This window comes from Phoca vitulina, unplaced genomic scaffold, assembly GCF_004348235.1.
Source record: "Phoca vitulina isolate PV1807 unplaced genomic scaffold, GSC_HSeal_1.0 scaffold13, whole genome shotgun sequence".
Lineage (NCBI taxonomy): Eukaryota > Metazoa > Chordata > Mammalia > Carnivora > Phocidae > Phoca > Phoca vitulina.
The window spans coordinates 20,698,092-20,713,300 of record NW_022589716.1 but is presented as its reverse complement, the minus strand read 5'-3'; the positions used below and the strand labels follow the sequence as shown (position 1 = coordinate 20,713,300).

Here is a 15,209-nt window from a genome sequence, read left to right as displayed (position 1 = left end):
CACAGGACCATCTGACATCAGGGATGTTGATCGGGGACCACACTGCACTGCCTGCTGGGCCGTTTTGTCACCCGCCTCCCCTCTGCGCGCCCCACCCCCAGCCCAGCCTTCTGCAAGGCCCCGTCCCCAGAACTGGGCCCCCGCTGCCACATCAGAGCGTGCGTCCTTGCAGAAGCTCAGAGAGGCAGCTGGGGGAGGACAAATACGGGAACTGAGCTTCCTGCGTGCCTCTGACAGGGAGCGGGTGAGCCTGCGGCTGCTTGGGCTGCGGGACAGCCGGGGGTGAGCACAGCCCTCTGCAGGGGACGGCAGGGAAGACGGAGCCAGCCCCAGAGCTCGCTCTTGGACTGCATCCAGGCAGTGGCCCTCAGAGCAGAGAGGAAGATGGGCAATCAGGGCGTAACGAAACTAGGAGAAGAGCAGTGAGAGTAGTTAGCAGATACAGGTCTAGGCACCCCTGCACATTAACTCACAACAACCCGGTGAAGTCAGAACTGTTATTGTCCCCGTTTTACCACAGAGGGGACTGAGGCACAGAGAGATGAAGCCACTTGCTTAGGGTCACAAAGCCGCAGAGCCGGGATTGGAACCTCAGCAGATGGGCTTCAGCAGCTCCATCACAACCAGCTGGAATGGGATGCAGCTGGGATGCTAAGCTCCCTTCCTCTGACTCCTCACTGACTCCTGAAGCCCCACTCTGCAGGACTCCAGAGTTCGGCCTCCCGCACTGCTGCCCTGCTTCCTGCCTGGAGCCTGGGGACCAAGTGTGGATGGAGCCGCAGCTCTGGGTCCCGTCCTGAGCCCCGCCCCGCCAGCTCCCACTCCTCCCGGGAATGCCCTGTTGACAGGGAGTGCATTTCCACGGTGGCCGCTTTGCCTTCGCTTTGCCTTTGTGGCAGCTTCCGTCCCTCTAAAACTCCCCTCTCAGTCCCTAGGGCCGGACTCCCGAAGAAACAGAGACCCCTTAGTTTGGGGCGGAGCTTGTAGGAGAGGAAGTGCTTTGTGCCTCTCTCTCCCTGGGCTCCAGGGACCTAAAGGTAGGCGGCAGAGAGCACAGGAGGCCGGGACAGCTGCTTTGCCTTTTGCCCTTTGTTCTTGCCCTTCTCTTTGGAGATCGTTCTCCAGTTTCTTATTTACCAGCTCTCCAGACAGGGCTCTCAGAGTGATTCCTGGAGGGTCCAGGCTCCGGACTGCTAGCCACTGAAGGTGGAAGTTCACACTAGTACTACATTTCTGCAAAGATTTTTATTATCAGAAATCAGGAGTCTTGCAAAGGTCCCCTTCCATTCTGCAGTACTTGCATGAGACTGCATAGCCCACAGGCTCTCCCCACAGGAGGGGGACCCCAATGCATCCAGGCTTCCATCCTGCCAGCTTAGCAGCTGCTGTCAAGAGAACCTCCCTACGTCACTATCTTAGCGACAGTCCCGGGTGACTCTCCCATTGGACTAGAGCAGGTCTTGCGCCCACGTCTGAAGCAGCCACTAGGGTGGGAGATGCAGTTTTTTTACTAGCCAGTACTAGGTCCAGGCATGGCTTTAGCCCTGCCCAAAGCTCATGGCCCAAGGGTGGCAAGAAGGTGGTGTCCCTAGGGGCGCCTGGGTGGCTCAGTCGGTTAAGCGGCTGCCTTCGGCTCAGGTCATGATCCCAGAGTCCTGGGATCAAATCCCGCGTGGGGCTCCCCGCTCAGCGAGAGCCTGCTACTCCCTCTCTCTCTCCCTCGGCCTGCCGCTCTGCCTACTTGTGTGCTCTCTCTCTCTGTCAAATAAATAAATAAAATCTTTAAAAAAAAAAACCAAAAAGGTGGTGTCCCACAGGGAGATTAAGTCCTAGAACCAGTAGGGGGCAGAAGAGATGCTGAGAAGCAAGAGCACTTGGGCCCCTGGGAGGTTCCTGCGGGGCAGGTGTGTAACAAGATTATGCAAACCAGGGACAGCCCTTGCTTGGGGAGGAAATGTGTTTCTTCCTTCCCTGATGACATTAAGCAAAGGGTGTGTGTGCTTGTGGAGGATGTCTTTGATGAACCACACCCAGTTTTTCCTTACCAAGTGTTGAAATCCACTTTTTTCTTTTCCACGGAACTGTTACCGTGATTTCTTCATCTGAATGGCCTGTGCTGGTAGGGGATTCAGGTCATCCATTCAACATATAAAGAGCCCCTCTGATGCATCAGGCCATGTTCCTGGACATGCCATAGAAAATTAATGACTCTGTTGTCCTAGAGCTTCACTTCTGGCAGGGGAGAGAATTAATAAGCAGATGCGCATGTGTGGTGGTGCATTGTCAAACAGTGTTCGTGCTGTGAAGAAAACTATAGCAGGTCAGGGTGAAAAATAGTGGAGAGCATGCTACCAGGTGTGCAGGAAGACTTCTCCAAGGAGTTGGCATTTGAGCAGACCCCCAAGGAGAGTGAAAGAGAAAGTGTCAATGTCTCGGTTAGGAGCAAGACTTCCGGGTACAGATCTCACCTGTGATTCCTGGTTGTATTGAGTGAGGCAAGTTATTTAACCCTCCTGTACCTCTGTTTTCCCATCTGAGAAATGGAAATAATATTAGAAACCTACCTCATACAGTGGAGCGGTTAAATGACTTTACCTATATGCAAAGCATTTAAAGCAGTTTTATATCATGTGTTAGTAGCATTATTGTAATTTTGTCTGGGAGAATCTATTCCAGGTGGAAGGATTCATGGACAGGCCATGTTGATCTAGTTGTTTCTCTGCTCAGAGCAAATGAGTTAAGAAGCAGCTGACTGGTAGAACAAGGGGGCTCTCATAATGGGACATGCATACCATTTATGTGAGGTTCTGATTAGTGATTTATTGTTATTTTATTCTGTTGTATCTGGAACCCTGAGCCAAACCAGGATGCTGTGTGTTTCACATCATAATACAGGGCTCCGAGCAGCTTGTCAGCCTGTTCCATGTCTTTTCCATCCCCAGGGATCGACCAAGGTCAGATGACCTACGACGGCCAACACTGGCATGCCACCGAGACCTGTTTCTGCTGTGCTCACTGCAAGAAATCCCTCCTGGGGCGGCCATTCCTCCCAAAGCAGGGCCAGATATTCTGCTCCCGGGCCTGCAGTGCCGGGGAGGACCCCAATGGCTCTGACTCCTCCGATTCGGCTTTCCAGAACGCCAGGGCCAAGGAGTCCCGGCGCAGTGCCAAAATCGGCAAGAACAAGGGCAAGACGGAGGAGCCCATGCTAAACCAGCACAGCCAGCTGCAGGTGAGTTCCAACCGCTTGTCGGCCGACGTGGACCCCCTGTCACTGCAGATGGACCTGCTCAGCCTGTCCAGTCAGACGCCCAGCCTCAACCGGGACCCCATTTGGCGGAGCCGGGACGAGCCCTACCATTATGGGAACAAGATGGAGCAGAACCAGTCCCAGAGTCCCCTGCAGCTTCTCAGCCAGTGCAACATCAGAACTTCCTACAGTCCAGGAGGGCAGGGGGCCGGGGCCCAGCCTGACATGTGGGCCAAGCACTTCAGCAACCCCAAAAGGAGCTCATCACTGGCCATGAAGGGGCACGGTGGCAGCTTCATGAAGGAATGCCGCGAGGACTATTACCCAGGAAGGCTGAGATCCCAAGAGAGCTACAGCGATATGTCCAGTCAGAGCTTTAGTGAAACCCGAGGCAACATCCCAGTCGCCAAATACGAGGAGGAGGAAGAGGAGGAGGAAGGGGGCATATCCACTCAGCAGTGTCGGACCCGCCATCCAATCAGTTCCCTGAAATATACTGAGGACGTGACGCCCACAGAGCAGACCCCTCCGGGCTCCATGGAATCACTGGCCCTGTCTAATGCAACAGGTAGGTTCTGGTCACCTGGAAAACAGAAAGCAAGAGGTAATAATCTCTGAGTGACCCGAAGCTGGTCTTCAGGACTTTCATGTTGTTCCTGCCATGTGCCTTCCTCCAGAAGGTCATTCGGGAGGGGAACCCCAGTTTCAGATGGCTTCTATCTTTGCTCGTGTTCCCTATAAACAGGGCCTGAGACAGGGATGAGGATGCCTGGGACAGGTTGAGGGCGGGCTCCCAGGGAAGGGGGTGAGAGAGACAGGCCAGGGTTGGGGGAGGAGCCAAGCAGAGAGTGCTATCTGGGCTGGCATCTAACTTCAACCTGACCCCACAGGGGGCTCTGGAGGATGGGTTGCATCCTACAGTTGGCTCCCTCTTGCGACAAAGGGGCTGACGTCCCACACACCGTGTCTGTCAGTCACCGGCTTTGGGCTGCTAGAGAGCAGCTCCGGGATGAGGTTGTGGATAGGGGCAGGGGGCATGGCAGGTACTACTGGCCAAGGAGAACATTCAGGAGAAGAGGCAGCTGTGAGCTGGAGGCAGTCCTGACAACACCGGGTGGTGCTTGAGACACCACGGCACCCATGACAGCTTCCAAGGCCGTTCCCAACCCCAGTGTCTCATTAGGGAGATCATTTTAATGTACAGATAGAGACCAAAGAAATGTGGATAGACAGGAGAAGGCAGGCAGGCTGAAAAGGAGCGAAGGGGGAAGAGAGAGACCATCCAATGCCTGCTTTCTCCAGACAAATGGTCTAGCCCATTTGCCTGTGAGGACCGATGCGGAAGTTCTCTAAGACGGCGCTACACAACATGTAGTCCGCGCGTGGAAGCTAGCCGCAGCCTGCAGTGGGAGAAGTACTAAAAATGACAGTGTTTAGGAACTCTTGGAACGGTTTGACCTTGCCAGGACATCTGAGTGCATGCTTGGCGGGCTCGTCTTCCTGGTCCAGGTACGGACCAGTCAGGGTGTCGTGCAACCCACGAGTGAGTTGTGTGTGGCATGTGCTGTGTGTCAGTCATGCTCAGGAGGGTCACATATCCGTCCACGGTGGATTGAGAATAAAAAACGGGTCCTTCGCCATGGACAGCTGAGAAGTACTGTCCTGAGATGCACTTCCCTTATGAGTGGAGCACCTGAGGAGGGAGACACACGTCTACCCCTTACATCAGGGACCCCAGAGCCCAGTGGGTCTTGGTGGAGCTTGTCATAAACTTGTGCATGTCAGCCCCTGCTCAGCCCCAGCTGGTTGTTGCCGCATGCAAAGATACTTATTTATTCATCTAGCAGCTATGTAGCTCTTACCCCATGCCAAATTTGGTCCTACGCACTTTATAAATATTAACTCACTTAATTAAACCCTCCCAGTCCTAGAAAATGGATATACTATTAAGAGTCTCATTTTAAAAGAGTTGAAGAAACTGAAGCACAGAGAAGTTGAAGGCTTTGCCCCAAGTCACCCAGCTTTTAAAAGATGGGGTGGGGATTTGAATATGTGCCTACGACCCCGGAGCAGTGCTCTTAATCATACCAGGTTGCCAATAGTTGCGGTTCCTCCAGACAAGTTAAACATGTGGATTTTTAAAATGTGAAATCTATGTAAACTCTGCTAGACAGGCAAAGCATGTCTCTAAGTCATAGGGTGTCTCTACAGGGGGGGTTTAACCCTTATCCCTCCCAAATGCGTTCATGTCTGTGTTCTCGTGTGTCCTTGGGGACAAATACCAGGTATCTTTACCCTCATGTTTCCGATGAAACAAAAATGAGGCCTCAGTGACTAAGCACCTTACCTCGTGTCGTAGAAGCGAGCAATTGGTGCCGAGTGATGACTGCCTGGCTTTCAGCCCAGTTTGTGCTATTCTCGAAAACTTTATATGCTATGATTATTTAAGAGGCCAGGAGATAAATAGGTAATTCAGCCTCTGAAGCAGCGTTTCTCAAAGCTAGACCCCCTGCATTCGACATTGGCTGCTTGATTCAAACATGGAATCCAGGACGTGCCCCGAGACCTCCTGCCTCAGACGCTATGGAGGGGGGACCCAGGAAGCTGCATTTTAAGCAGCTCCCTGCTGATGCGGATGCAGCCACTGAGAACAGCTGTTCCTGGGCTTGTCTGTTTTGACTTTATTGTCCTCATGGGGTGACTTAGGAGAAAATCAGGAGATCTAGGTGTTGGGAAATACTGGAAAGGCCACGTGATTATGTTTGAAGAATATACCATCTCGGAACCCAAAGAAGAGGCATGGGATTGATCCCTATGATTTTCTACGGGCCCTTGGGCAAAGCACTGAATGCCCCCCTCTGTCTCAGATTTGGGGGAAGCATCCCGGAACCGTGTCTGATACCGCTAAAAAAAATGCCTGAGATCAGCACTGCCCAGTAGCCACATGTGACTATTGAAATTTCGATTCATGAAAATTAAATGAAATTAAAATTTCAGGCCATCAGCTGCACCAGCCCCATTTCAAGCGCTCAAGAGCACTGAGCAGAATTTGAAATTACATTTAATTTCACTAGCCACATGTAGCTAGCGGCCGCCCTGTTGGGCAGCACAGATGGCAAGAGGGAGCTGGTAGGATGGGCCCAATTTTAACCCCATCATTAGTCTCTGTGGAAATTCTCACATGAGCCCCAGTTTTTCAGATTGTCAATTAATGGCTTGCAGTACCAGTTCAAATCCAGCCTTTGTCATGTCGGAGCTGGGTGGCCTTGAACAAATTGCTTACATTCTGTAAGGCTCAGTTACCTCATCTATGGAATTTAGTGAATAACAGTACTTCCTTCGTAGTGTTTTGGGGAGGAGTATATGATAATGCATGAAAACCCATTAATATAGTCTTCGATGCAGAGGACCTTCTATAACGGTTACCTGATACTTGTTGTTATGATTGCATTTTTATCATGCTTGCATCTTATCCCAAGCATACTGGTGCGCAGCTTTGGCCTCCAGGAATGTTTTGGCTACTGACATCTCCCAGCATCCACCAGCTGTGCAGGTTTGCATTTTTAGGTTTGCAGATGTTCCTGTGGGACCCTCTTTTTTTTTTAACCAGCATGCAAAGAGCATGAGAAACAGGGAACTGAAGAAATGCATTCTGCGCCCCTGTGTTTCCATAGATCTGTCAGGCATAGCCGTGTGGAAGAAAGATTGCAGCTCGTATTCGAAGCACTGCTACATCCTTGGTCACTGGAGCAAACCTTAAATAGCTTTCCAGATCCTACGCTGTGCACACACACACACACACGCACGCACACGCACCCCAAAGATGTGGTATTGACTAGACTTGGAAAGTCAGTTGTTTTGCTGCCAACCCCCACTGTTGCATTTAAATTTTGCTAGAAAATTCCCTCGTCTTTTGAGAAGGCAGTGCTCAGAACTGTGTATCTTTAAATCGTGGAATCCTCGTCTGTGAGTAACAAGTATGTGTCATAGAAGGCTGAGTCAAAACACCTTGATCCTTAGGTGAAAGCTAGTCTTCACGATAATGGATTTTTTTTTCTTCCGTAGTCAATAACTCATGTTATTGAATAAGTTTGTAGTGTTTAATCTGGCATAAAGCATGATCTTTCTGTAGGCAGCATTTTTCCTTTGAACAGATCTGGAGAAACAGCCCCAGTTGATTTGCTAGGCTTTGGTCTGGGCTTTGGCACCTCCTGGTTTGGTTAGAACCGGGAGCATACTGCCCCTTCTCCCTGGAAAACACCGGCCATCCGTTACGCTCACGCAGAGTGAGTCAGGCGAGCACAGTCACTCACCATTGACACGAGCACCGTTGGAACCTTGCAGAAGCTCTCGAACCCTCCATTGCCTAAATGTGCCTGCAAAGCAGCTTGCAGCCTGGGTGATCACAGGATTGCAGATAGTAATAACAACAGCGGCAATGGGCGTTATGGGGTGTTGATCACGTACTAGGTACAGTAATAAGGGCTTTGTGCGAACTAGCTCACCATATCTCTATGAGGTAGACACCGTTGTTATTCCCATTTTATGGATGACTTCAGTGAGACACAGAGAGGCTATGTAGCTCAAGACCACACAGCTTGGAAATGGAGGAGCAGGATTCAGATGCACGCATTCTAGCTCCAGGCCTGTGCCCTTAACCCCCTTACCATGGCACACGTGGATGGTGATGCTAGTAGTAACGGGCAACAACTGTAAGACCACAGACTGTGGTCTGACATGATGGTGATGTCACATGTAACATCTCTCCAAATCCTCGTAACAGCCCCGTGAGATAAGTCTGATTCTTTTCCCCATTTCACAGATTAGTATACTCAAGTCCAAGGGGGTTATGACCTCCACATGGTCACCACTGACAACCAGGACCTGAACCTGGGTGTTATAGTCTGCAAGGCCCTTACTCTCAACCACCTTGGTATAATCCCCACAGGAAGGGTCATGGTCACAGTCAGGATTTGCACAGTGACTCCATCTGAAGGACCAGGATTTCTTTTCCTGTCACAGCCAGTCTGCTGATGTCCGTATGGCCCTGGCAGGGCTGGAGCAAAGCTGGAGAGCATGGCAGAGGGCAAAGCTGGCAGTCCGGGGTGACCTTCCTGGGTCAGGGAGGCACTTAAAGACAAAGGAGACAGGTGCACACGGTCCAGGGGTGGGCACCTGGCAGGAGGCATCCGCAGAAGGCAGAGGAAAACTGTAGCACGAGTCAGGGCCACAGTTCAAGTCACACTGGGGCCAGGTGAAGAGTTGAATTCAAATCGGGACCAGTTGCCTCAGGCAGAGGCCACACCAAAGGACAACTGGAGATGGTCAGCTGGTCCCCAGCAAGGCACCCTGGAGCACAGCAATGAGGCTCTTCCTTGAGGATCAGCCACATGCCACAAGGAGTGGTTGGGTCAGAAAGAGCCGGAACCTGTAGGAAGGAAATGCAGGTATGGATGGGAGTAAAGAAAGGATGGTTTCTGTGCATTCATTCATTCTTCATTCAGCCAGCCAGTGTGACTTGAGGGCCTACCCTATGAGTTACCACAGAGTCAATGAGAGCATGGGCTATAGACCAGTTGGCCATTGGAAGTTGGACTTTGTGGTTTAATACCTCTGGGACCTTGGGCTTATCTTTTCTGTGCCTCAGTGTCCTCATCTCTGAAATGAAATGACAGCCGTGCCTTCTTGGGTGTTGTGGGAATTAAATGAGTTAATTCCTGTAAAGAACTTAGGACAGTGCCTGATGTCCTCTAAGTGTTCAGTGCCATTAGCTGATAATACTATTAAGTAGGGGCCACTGCCTGTGCAAAGCACTAGGGATACAGTGCTGAGCTAATGTGGACAACGGGCCTACCTTCCTGCCCCTCACGGTCAAGTGGAGTTTCGTAGATAGTAAGCATCTAATTGTACAATATGAGATTGAACCTGTGGTTAAGTGCAGGCGAAGAGGGCATACAAAGAGGGATATAGCTGAGTCAGGGAAGTCAGATAGGGTATCCTGAAAAAGTGATGCCTAAGGGACAAGGGAAGGAGGATTCCAGGCAGCAAGAGCAGCATGTGCAAAGACCCTGTGGTAGGAATGTCTGGCAAGTACAAACGTATGAAAGAAGGCCCACAGTGTAAACAACAGTGAAGACTAATACAGGAGGATGGATGGGATGGGTGACCTAGGAGAGAAAATTGGCAGGGTGACAGTGCCTTCAGGGGAAGGGTCCTGAGAGACAGAAGAGGATCAAATTGAAAACATCGAAATGTATAAAAGTTTGCCACCTCTGGGATTCTTGACCCAGGCCAGCATCAGCTGAAAGCACATGTGTCATTGGCCTGGATATGCAGAGACCCAGGCAAAACAGAAATCTGAAAGGGCTTCCTGCTGCCTTTGATGAGTGTTGCACGATTGTGGCACCTACACACCTGTGTCACCGACACACTTTGACAAGGGACACTTCGTTGTGCAACACCAAGATCTACTGATTGCTAGGGGGTCGCAGGGTGATTTTTCAGCCTTGCTGGCAAATTGGGAGAGAACGAGAGAACAACAGTGTGGGGATCTGGAGCAACAACTGGAACAGCTCACTTGACCAAGAATGTCTGCGATGTTTTTTAATCCTTGTAATGCAAAACATTTCGATATTTAATTCTGGGCAGGAACATTGCTCCTTTTCTTCTGCATAGTTTGGATATGCATCCTCTACCCGAGTTTATTTAAATGGTTGGGTCAAACCTCCTAAGCAGCTGGCGCATGTTACTTGAGTGGCCACACCTCAGTCATGCTCATGAACTTCATGGCCCAGATCCTTTGTTCCTCCCCTACGCTGGGAAGGATGGGTGGCCCGGTCTGGAATTACAGATCAGAAAACCCAGAGTCCTGTCAGTTGGCCTCAGGGCCAGCCTGGAGAATGCTTTAGTATCGTCTTCATTCATGGGAACAGTGGAACTCTTGTTTGCAAGTGTCAGAATCCCAACTCAACTGGTGTAAACAAATAAGTTTGTTTTCTTTAAATCAAGAGTCTACAAAGTTCACAGGATTTGGGTTCTGGGAACAGCTGGACCCAGGTGCCCAAATGATGTCCTCGGGACCCACCTTCTTTCCCTCTCTCTCTGGGTTCTTGCTTCCTCCCCACCCGCTGGCTTGGGTCTCAGGCGGGCTCTTCCCAGTGGTAGTCGAGACGACTGGGGGCAGCTCTAGGCTAACATCCACTAGCATCAGGTGAAGGGAAATGGGAACTCATCTTTTGTAATAGTGTCGCCAAAAGTCCCAGAATGGGGTCTCATTTGCCTGACTTGAATCATCTGACAATTCTTAAACCCTGTGGTGGGAGGAGCGGAGGAATCTTTGCTCTGATTGGTCCGTCTTGAGTCACACGCCCATCCTGGGCCCTAGGTGATGGGGTCCAGCCCGTCCAAACTGCAGGGACTGAGAATGGAGATGGGCTTTTCAAAGAGAAACCAAGGTAGCATTTTCAAAGGAGATGGGATTGTACTACAAGGAAGTAAACAGCACAGGTGTCTGCTACTGAGCCCACCCCATCTGGGACTGATCCCGGATCTGGTTCCTTCCTCCAGAAGCCCCATCATGTGAACTTGACGTCATATGTTCATTATATATGTCCACCACGAATTGCTGGAGACAAGGGGGCATGTCTCCGCAGTGATTTTAATGTGGGGAATTCAGGCCAGTAAGGAGACGTTTTGCAAGGGCAAATTGGACAGAGCCCAACCCTCTGCTCAGTGTTGAGGATGTGATTCAGGTTTCTGACGGTCCCATGGAGTGACTTTCTCTGTGTTCCTTATGGAAGTGGTGCCCTCTTACTGGTATTTCATGGCTCTGAACCAGACTCACAGACCGAGGGCCAGATGAAAACCAGCAGAGTGGAAGTCGTGGCAGAATCTGTTCATCTCACATTTCTGTTTTTGGGTCAATTTTGTGCTATGTGTGGAAGCCGAGGATATTCTCAGAGCCCCAGGGGCAGTAGACAGACCAGTCTGGATAGAGCTCACCCCAGAGGGGCCGATGCACGCCTGTTTCAGGTCATGGTCTCACTGACATTTTCTGGGTTCAGAGAAATTTTTCCAGTGTCCTGGTTTTTAATAACCATTCAGGAGGCTTATTTATAACCTCCCTGGGCATGAGCAGTCATCTCTACCCAGAGTAAGTAACCATGGTTGCTGAAAGGAGAGAAAAGGTTGCTGATTTTATTCATTTTATTACTGAAAAGGCAACACTGGAAAATGGGTCCGGGGTGGAGGCAGGGGGCCGATGGGCTCTTCAGGCTGGTACAAGATTTTGTAGAGTAGATTTTTAAAGAACCTGTGTGCATTTCTCTTGGAGCTTTTGACTGTGGGAATCTCATAAAGGAAAATGACATTGCTCACATCCACTTGATAATGGCTTGGAAACTCAGGTTTTTAGGATTTAGTTTTTTAAATATGGGCAACTAGGAAAATGTACAAGAGAACAATTAAGATATAGAGAAAAATACAACCCAGCCCTTACCACTTCACTAGCGCTAATATTTTTTTCGCTATATACCGGTGTGTTGTTTTTTTCTGAATTGTAAACATACTGGATATTCTGGGTCCTGAATTTCTTCATTTGCATTCTGTCGCTAGCTTATTTTCATAGCTTTTGTCACCACCACATTTAATGACTGTTAATATTCAGTCGAATAGATGTCACCATGTCCCCAGAATGGGACATTTAGGGGGTTCCCAAACTGATTTGTATTGAAATCTTGATTTCCTTTGACTTGCATCAACAAAATGTACTTTTTTGACTCACTCTTTCCTTATAAACATAATCAAAACTTCTAAATAGTTTGGCACAGTTTCTCACCAGATGCTTGACCTCCGCACTTGAGCATCTCCACGGAGTGTTCTGGTGGGACTGGGAGGCCCATCAGCGATTCTGTGCCAACCATCCCTGGCCCAGCCACCCCTCCTCTGCCCAGACATGAAGTGCCTCCCGAGCAGTGGAAAATGAGTGTGATTAAAACCCCACTTCCTAGTACAAGCCACCTGGGGCAACTTTGGGGAATCTATTTCTCCAAGTAAACAGTCACCATCCCCTCCATCAATTAGTTACCCGGGGACCACCTACATCACATTCATCTGGGATGCTTGTCAGCAGTGTACATTCTTGGGCCCATCCCAGTCCTGCAAACAGAATCTCTCATGGCCCAGGCCTGGGAATCAACATTTCTAACAAATGCCCCCACAGAGCTCTTAGGCCAGTTAAGTTTAAGGAACACTGGGCTAGAGAAACCCAGATCATGCCTGAGCGAGCAGCCCTCCCTACCACCTTGTCTGTGGTTAGAACTTTCTTCTCGCCCATGGTACCCCTTCGCATCTTCTCTTAGCCATGAGTCTAGCCTCCTGTTTATACAAAAGAAAAATCAGATATGCTTCTTCTAAAAAGCTCCGAAGATGTCCCTGACATCAAATAGCCCTTGGTATAGTAAATAGCATCTTAGGAAGCTAAGAGAACATTATCTGAGACAGGGATGGTATGTTTCTTAAGTACCCAGTCTGGACTAAACGTGAAAGAGAATAATACCTGCCAAGAACATTTGGTGGTTTTGGTATTGCCCTTGAATGCAGCAGGAGAAGTGAACAATAAAATACTCTGACTCCAGATAGGGCCTGTTTTGGCTGGAAATCAACGTGCAAGTGAAAAGGCCAGGAGACCAAAGTTTCCCATGAATTGGATGCGGGTTGATTGGTTGGTTAACTTAGAGTAATTTTCAGGAGCATCACTGTGAACACCCAGGTGTGTGTGTGTGTGTGTGTGTGTGTGTGTGTTTCCCAGCCATGTGCTGCCAGGCACCGCCTCCCACCTGCCCTTCCCAAACCAAAACCAGAGCACGACATGTTTCTGGGGGGCAATGCTGCAAATCCGGCTGAGTAAACAGGGGGGCACCGTCTAGAAGATCAAGTCTCTGTCTTCCAACACAAGATTACTAAGAAAAAGCCTAGTGTTTTCTTTGGTACAAAAACTTTTAACAGCTTAACAATGCCCTGTTGAATTCCCCCCTCTGCTTAACTAAAACAGACCTATTTCCTTTCTCAACTCTTGGCTACCCGAGGGTTTGGTGTCCCAGTTTGCAGATTACCCAGCTCCTGTCTTCTCTTTTCTTTTTCCCGTGTACAAGGAGTGGGGGCAAAAACGTGCTCATTTTGCTCTTTGCAGAAAGTAGAAAACGTCCTTTGGTGTATTTCTGTTCTCTGGGCCTTTCGTTGGAACAGATCCTTGACTTTCAACTGTGCAAAGTGTAAGGGATTCTTGCTTCCTGGGGTCAGTCATCCCGCCCAGTCCGGTCTGCCCTCCCCGAGGGTGTTATCAGTCTAGGGCCACCTGTGGGGCCTTATTCTGATTCTGAAGGCATACTCTCGGTGTGACTGTCCTTGGCAGGGATTCTGTGCTCCCCAGCAGTGAGCAGTCTGGACCTTGCCTGGGTATCTCAGCCTGGCAGGAGCAGACAACCTGGTGGCTGCTTTTTAAGTTAGAGGTGCTGATTTTCAAAGGCAGAAAAGTCCAGTTCAGGCTTTACTTGTGTCTTTTCCTTCGGAGCAGATTGAGCTCAGAGTTGGAAGAGAGAGGAGAGAAAACAGCCTAGAATAACTCATTTTTTTTTTTTTTTTAATTTCTTTCTTTATATCTGGATACTGGGTCCTAGGTAAGAAGATGAGAAGAGAAATTTCCTTTACCTGGGATACACATTCGTACACAAAGGCCCTTGCGGTGTGAGCAGGGTGGTCTAGGTCAGTGGTTCTCAATAGGGGTGAGTGGGGAGGGGTGGGGATTTTGTCACCTAGGGGACGTTTAGCAATGTTTGGGACATTTTTTTTAAGGTTCATAAATTTACTTGAGAGAGAGAGCAAGCATGAGCAGGAGGGGCAGAGGGAGAGAGAGAGAATCTCAAGCATACTCCATGCTGAGCATGCTGAGCATGGAGCCTGATGCGGGGTTGGATCCCATGACCCCAAGATCACGATCTGAGCCAAAACCAAGAGTCGGACACTCAACTGGCTGCGCCCCCCCAGGTGCCCCTTTTGGAGACATTTTTGACTGTCACAACTTGGGGTGCAGGGTGTTAGGGGCTTCTAGTGGGTGGAGGTCAGGGGTGCTGCTCAACATCCTACAATGCACAGATCAGCACCTTCCCTCTAGCCAAGAGCCATCTAGTCCCATGAGACAGTAGTGCCAAGGTTGAGAAAGCCTGGTCTAGACACAGGGTATTGCCTTGGAAATCATCACTTCCCACGGAAGACACTGGAATCATATCGGAGGAGGGCCTGATGGTTTGTGAAGGGGCCTCCCAGGCCAGGCATTTCAAAAGCACCCCCTGCAGCAGAATGAGCCCTTTGTGCTTCTTGCTCTGACCCCAGCTGCAGCGCATGCTGGGGTTTAGTGTTTAAGGGTCACAATGACCTGGTTGAAATCCCACTACCACTATAGCTGTGTGACCTCAGGCTGGTGGCTTAAATCTCTCACCCTCTCAGCATCCTGGGGCGTGAATATAAATGTCTGCCACTGGGGCTGTTGTGAAGCATGAGGTAATGTGCAGAAAGCCTGGCACATGGCAAATTCAATATTTGAGAGTTATTATTATTCTTATCATCAGGTGCCCCAGAGTGCTGACCTCCAGCCACCTTCCTTTTAACTGTGTCTCAGCCCATTGCTCACTTACCAGGGAGAGGGAAGACTGAATGGAATTGAGAAATCCTATTGTACAGGGATGGAAGAAGAGGCTGGAATCGATGGACGGGCATGACGCTTGGCAGTTCTGTAGATACCAGTAATCCAGACCCACGCGGACACCCACAAGTGGGGAGCTCTGCTACTTGGATCTTCAGGGATGATTGCAGCAAGAAAGATGAGCCCTTTCTTCCTGGATCTCAATCTCCAGCCTTATCTGAGCTTAAAGAGGCTACCACAACCTGTGGCCTAATTATGCCC

General features: G+C 49.9%; 1 protein-coding gene across 3 annotated transcripts in view; it reads left to right on the top strand.

The window, feature by feature from the left end:
• Positions 1-15,209, top strand: part of PRICKLE2 (prickle planar cell polarity protein 2) — a 312,913-nt gene that overhangs the window by 268,658 nt on the left and 29,046 nt on the right. For all 3 annotated transcript variants that reach the window (XM_032411692.1, XM_032411694.1, XM_032411693.1), the window contains one exon: positions 2,943-3,818. In XM_032411692.1, the coding sequence (XP_032267583.1) occupies positions 2,943-3,818 (876 nt within the window). The remainder of the gene's footprint in view (positions 1-2,942; positions 3,819-15,209) is intronic.